The sequence below is a fragment of the Morus notabilis genome, unplaced genomic scaffold (assembly GCF_000414095.1).
Source record: "Morus notabilis unplaced genomic scaffold, ASM41409v2 Scaffold69, whole genome shotgun sequence".
In the NCBI taxonomy this organism is placed as follows: Eukaryota; Viridiplantae; Streptophyta; class Magnoliopsida; order Rosales; family Moraceae; genus Morus; species Morus notabilis.
Genome location: NW_010364208.1, coordinates 766016 through 772039, shown reverse-complemented (window position 1 = coordinate 772039; position 6024 = coordinate 766016). Strand labels below are relative to the sequence as shown.

The window sequence follows — 6024 nt, the reverse complement described above, 5'->3', positions numbered from 1 at the left end:
ATTACCACCACTCTTATACAAATCCTAAATCTAGAGGTGAAGAATTCGAACTTTACACCTTATGTGAGAATTAACTATAAAATTACCGTTAGGTTACGTCTCCAACCACTTATATAAATCCTCATTACTTTTAATCAATATCAGTTTTTTCTTTTTCTTTTTGAGAAAAATTAATTTCAATTTTTTTTTTAATATTTCAAGGAAAATAATCAAGTCAATTTTGGATTTTACAGCTACAATTAGCCTTGTGCACCAACACTTCACAAGCTGGAACTTTCCAGTGACCAGAGAATAGAGGAGTATGGTGAACCTTATATCAGCTTCATTTGACAAATAGATAGAGAAAGAAATGCCAAGTGTTGCTAGCATTTCTCATAGATAAAATTACGGAGGAGTATGGTGAACCTTATATCAGCTTCATTTGACAAATAGATAGAGAGAAATGCCAAGTGTTGCCAGCATTTCTCATAGATAAAATTACATAGTACGTACAACACATTCATTCATTTAAAGTTTTGGATCCGCTATACTTCTATCCAGATGACGTAGACACTGCCAAGCTGGCTAAAGATGAAGCAAATTTTCTACTACGAAACTGATTAAAGATGGAAGCAAAATTTGTCAACCTATTGCGGCTAAAATATTTTTTTTTTTTGAAAAAAAAAAGGGAAAAAAAAAAAGAAAGAAAAATACGAGCTAAAGAAAATGGGGTTAGGAAAGAAGAAAACAAGGGAACAAAGCAAAAGAAAACTGGGGGATACATTAAAAAGGAGACGTTGACAATATTGTCCATCTTTTCCTTGTGTCACTGAAAAATGCTACTCACAGAACAATCATCATGAACACGCCAAATCGTTTCACCCAACAAGTTAGCTACTGTAAGAACCGTTAACTGAGGAAAGTAGTTCTTCTCCATAACGGGAATGGTGTTGGTTACAATCACTTCCTGAAACAGGCCACTCGAAAGCCTCTCAATCGCCGGAGGGCTGCCACAAAGAAGTTTAAGGAACCATCAAGGAAAACAATAAACTCACTCGGGATGAGTTGTAAATCCAGATATTCTGAGTTAGAATCCCACTAGAAAGATCGCGGGATTTTCGGCAAACATGGCATGTGACTGTCTCATAAAAAAAATTTAAAAAAAAAATCTGGAGAACACGCTACAAAAACATAGCGAATACCTCAACACTGGATGGGTACAGCATGCATACACTTCCCTTGCCCCTTCTTGGTGTAGAAGTTCTGCACCCTTTGCAATTGTCCCTACAATCATAAGCAAGCAACATTCAGGAAATTAATTATATCAAATGTGTTCTCATTATAAGCATGAAAATGAAAAACCACTCAATATTTCACCGAATGAAATATTTTTCCAAATTGGAGTTAAATAAGCAAAACCACACCAAGGAGTGGTCCAAAAAAGAGACCACAATAGATTTTTAGCAGGTACTGGATCTTAACAGCATAGCATATATATTATAGGTTGTGTCACTGAAATCTCACCAAAGAAGATGTGAAAGAACATAATTGGAAGCGCATAATGGGGAAACAATGATAATATTTACAAACCACCGACCAAAAACCTTGAGCTATTAAACAACATATACTAAACAGTAAACAGAAGTTCAGTTTTGGTTACTTTTTGTTATTTCATGTCAATTTTCCCTGTGTGGAAAGAATGCTTTCAATATGTATCATGAATAAAAATGTACGTCTGGAGTCAAGAAAAGCTTCACTTACCAGCAGTATCAATCATGTCATCCACCATAACTGCAACTTTGCCTTTCACATCGCCAATCAGGTTCATCACCTGAAGAGATGAAGTGACATGGATTCTAGGTTGTGAAAAACTGTAGTTTTTTTTATAGACTACCAGAAACTAAGGATTCATGTTTTTTTCCATGAAATTGAAGATTTTCTACCAACTACTTTTTTTAAAACTTTTTTAAGTTCTGGTAGCTGCCATCAAGCAAGAATATGTGTTACTCAATGTAAGTAGGCTTGGAAGGCCCCCTTTAAAAAAAAAAAAAGACGAGGTTAATAGTAAAGTTTCGGTACAGAAATTACCTCAGCAACATTGTGTCCATGACGCCTTTTGTCTACAATGGCTAAAGGTGCATCAGATAATTTTTTTGCAAAAGCACGTGCTCTTGCGACTCCACCAACATCAGGGGAGACAACTACCAAATCTTCATAGCAAAGTTTCTTGCTGGCAAGATAATCAAGGATCACTTGCTAGAACAGACAGAACAACGTAAACATCAGTGGACATAAATGACACCAATGAAAATCAAGAACAGAAAACCACAAACATGTTATTACCTCACAATACACATGATCCACTGGGATATCAAAATAACCTAATGACTGCCCAGAATGAATGTCACAAGCAAGAACACGATTTGCACCTGCTTCTGTAATGAGGTTCGAAACCAGTTTGGCTGCAATTGATTCGCGCCCTTGGGTCTGGGAAAGAGTAAAAAAAAAGAATTCAAGTTTCGTAGAGAATTCTTATTCTCAGAACATACTTTGAATGCTCAAAATGCAAAGACAGATCAAACATTCGGTGAGCCAATTTGTGAATAACTTCAATGAATGAAAGGAAAATGATATCTGTCAAAAAAAAAAAAAGTCAAGACATTTACCCTGAGTAAATTTTAACTTGTAAGATGTAAAAAGTAGATAATAGTTTAAGTTAAACTGGGAATTTTACTTTCATGAAACTTACACAACTCCGATGCCTCAGCAATAACATTGCCCTAAATTAAAGCCAATTAACAATGCAATATACCATGAGAACATATATGACTATCTGACTGGTCCGGAAATTCATGAGTTTTTTTTTTTCAGACAACAAAATCAAATGATCGAAACAACGCTCCTTAATTCGATTTGATATCTTAATTTTACAAAGTATTTTATCCTGAACATGTTCACAAGAATAGAACACATAAAATTTACCTTTCTATCGGCTCGGGCATATCCAAAATATGGAATCACAGCAGTAATATTTTTCGCTGATGCCCTCCGACAAGCATCAATCATTATTTCTAGTTCCATGAGATTCTCATTCACAGGAGGAGAGGTTGGCTGTACTAGGAAGACATCGCATCCTCTCACACTCTCTTGCAACTGAACATAAATCTCACCATCAGCAAATCGCTTTATGTTGATCTTTCCAAGTTCCAAGCCCATGTACCAAGCAATTTCCTAGGGTAAAATAGCTGAATGTTAGTACATACCTGCACAAGGATTTAAGAGTTTGAAGAGATTATCTGTTCTTAAGAACATATACTTAAGACTTTAGATGAATAATACGTGTTCGGGAGTAAAAGACAATCGCCAAAAGAAAAAAAGGGTCTAAACTAACAAGCTTTATTACTATTACTCTTATCAAAACCAAAGGAGCAAAATTCAGTTGCTCAAAACTTGAAAAGAAGGATGCACTTTCGATGTTAAATTACTAGTGCAAAAATGGTTCTCACTTCTCAGATTTAATTTTCACTTGAACTTTTACTATAGATAACTCATCAAACTAAGAAAACTCATTCAGAAACATTTAATATAAGGATCAGTCTTTGCCACCAGATAAAGATCTAAAATCACATAAAAAAATCTAATCATTTTCAAAAAGAAGCATAACGAAACATCATGAACAAGAAACTATTCTTCAACAAAAGAACTGAAGTTACTGAACCATCACCATGGAAAGTTTAAAAACTTGAAAGAGAAAAAGTAATTCTTAATAATCAACATAATTATCTCAGCTGGAAGCTTGTATAATCAATAATCGTTAACATAATTATCTCAGTCCTAGCAAGAGTCACGTAGCCAATAAATATAGTTAATCCTTTTAATTACCTGCGTGAGAGCAGGATTAGCTGTGCCTGAAAATAATTTAATCTTGGCGTTGTTGTTTCTGTTCGTTGCTTTTTCCACCCGAGCTGATTCCAAGAACTTGGGAAGTGTCCTTTCGTTAAGGATAGGAATTGTCGGCTTCCCATTCCCATATTTGGTTGATTCTGATATATCACACCTCTAACATAATTTCCCACAAACAAAACAATCTCAATACAGCACATATATATATATATATGTACACATATATACATACGGATACATATATATGCATATGTATATGCTTTAACCTTGTTTGATGGATAAAAAAACAAAATGCCGGGAAAAAAACCCTAAAGTAATTATTTTTAGCTCGTTTTCGGTGCTAAATCCCAAGGGAAAAATATTAAAAAGAAAATTTGAAAAGCAAAGAGAAGAACAAGGACGAAGCGCAGAAATGCGTGAGGGTTCGAGGGTTCTTACGACGCCGTTTTTCGCATAAGTGCGAGGGCGAGAGTCGGTGGTGTGGAACAGAGTTCTGCGGCAGAGAGAGAAACGCGATGGAGATGGAAGAGACAACGACGAAGACGGCGATGATGCCGCCGCCACCGCCGCCGCCGATGATGACGCCGGAGGAGAGGGCATAACCAGCGACGCAGCCATGCCTAGGGTTTTGGGCCCAAGTTTTGCAGAGAGAAAGAGAGTAGAGAGAGAATGCGAAGCAGCTCTCTTTTATTTATCAATGGCGGGGGAGTCTCTCAGTTTTTCCACGACGTTCGAAATTTCCGGTTTTTTGTATCCCTACTTTTTTGACCCGGGAACTCTATTTATATATTCTCAACAAAAAAAAAAAAAAATATATATATATATATATAAATATATATTTTTAGTGTTTTTTTTTTTATATATATATATATATATATATATATATGGTCTTCTTAGTTTTGTTAGTTTAGGTTGATAGAGGTGAATTTATGCGAAAAAAATAATGAAAAAAGAATTAAAGTTTTTATAAGAGAATATATTGTAAAAAAAATTTAAATTGTGATTTTAATTAATAAAATAAAGGAGACTATAATCAGAAGTTTTAAAAGGAAAATTATTTTGATGAATTTTGTTACAGTTATTGTGGAATATTTTCTAGATAATTTATGTTTTTAATAATATAAAATAATAACTTCAGGTTTTATAAAAAAAAAAAAAAATTTAATATCTTGAACTCAATTTTTAAGACATTTTATTCTTGGACGTGCTTCATTGAAAACTAAAAAATATTTTAAAACTTTACAAAAAAAACATTTTAAACAAGTAAAAGACTCAAAATTGCAGTCAATAAAAAAAAAGATTTGCAGATCTTCAACCCATTTCAAAAAAAATACATATATTTAATGCATTTTTAAATGTTTCGTTATTTTTTTCCTTAAGTATGTAGTTTTTAATTAAATAAGTAGAATGGTAAAATAGACATTTTATATCTTAAAAATAAGTCTTAACTACTAAAAAAATACTTTTTCTAAAAGATGAAAGTATTATTTTAGTATTATTAAAACTATTTTCGAGGTATTTTGTTATAACAAATGTATCAAAATGTTTTTATCACTAAAAATTTTAAATACCAAGAAAAAATGAATACGGTGCCGTCCAATTGTTGAAGTGGGATGGGCGTCTTCGCCTTTATCTTGGGAGATGTGGGACCCACGCGAATCTTACTAGTAAGTGAGGCGTGGAACACGAATGTGGACATTGATTTGAGTTGGAATTCCTAGTACCTTTTTCACACCCTTTATTCACACGTGGCAAGTCCTAATCCTTCCTTTTCCCATGTTTTGTAATTATTAAAATTATAATTATAATATATGTGAAAGATGGAGAAAAGGATTGGAGGAATTTATTGGAAGGAAGAAATTGTGGTCTCTTTTTGGATAAGTTGGCTTGGATTTTGTTCTTAAAAAATGACTTTATTCCTATGTCACTAATTTGGAATCTAATATTTTCACTTCCATATATGGAATATTTGTGTATGGTTGGAAACAATATGATATGAGAGATTCCTAATCCAAAATGTGTGAATTGGGTTGCCTTTCATGTCTTGACGAGTCACTTTAGTCATTTACTCAAAAAGAAAAAACTCATTTTAGTAGTGAAATTCGTTATTTTCTAGTTAAGAATTCATAGAATTGGAAATAT

The 6024-nt window shown here is 33.5% G+C and overlaps 1 protein-coding gene across 1 annotated transcript; it reads right to left on the bottom strand.

The window, feature by feature from the left end:
* Positions 1 to 737: 737 nt before the first annotated feature.
* LOC21406085 (ribose-phosphate pyrophosphokinase 1) lies at positions 738 to 4626 on the bottom strand. The gene is made up of 8 exons (XM_010106063.2): positions 4321 to 4626; positions 3862 to 4038; positions 2962 to 3210; positions 2323 to 2466; positions 2068 to 2235; positions 1741 to 1810; positions 1182 to 1263; positions 738 to 986 (listed from the first exon to the last, which is right to left on the bottom strand). The coding sequence occupies exons 1-8, from the start codon at positions 4498 to 4500 to the stop codon at positions 806 to 808; spliced, it is 1251 nt and encodes a 416-aa protein (XP_010104365.1). The 5' UTR covers positions 4501 to 4626; the 3' UTR covers positions 738 to 805.
* Positions 4627 to 6024: the final 1398 nt, after the last annotated feature.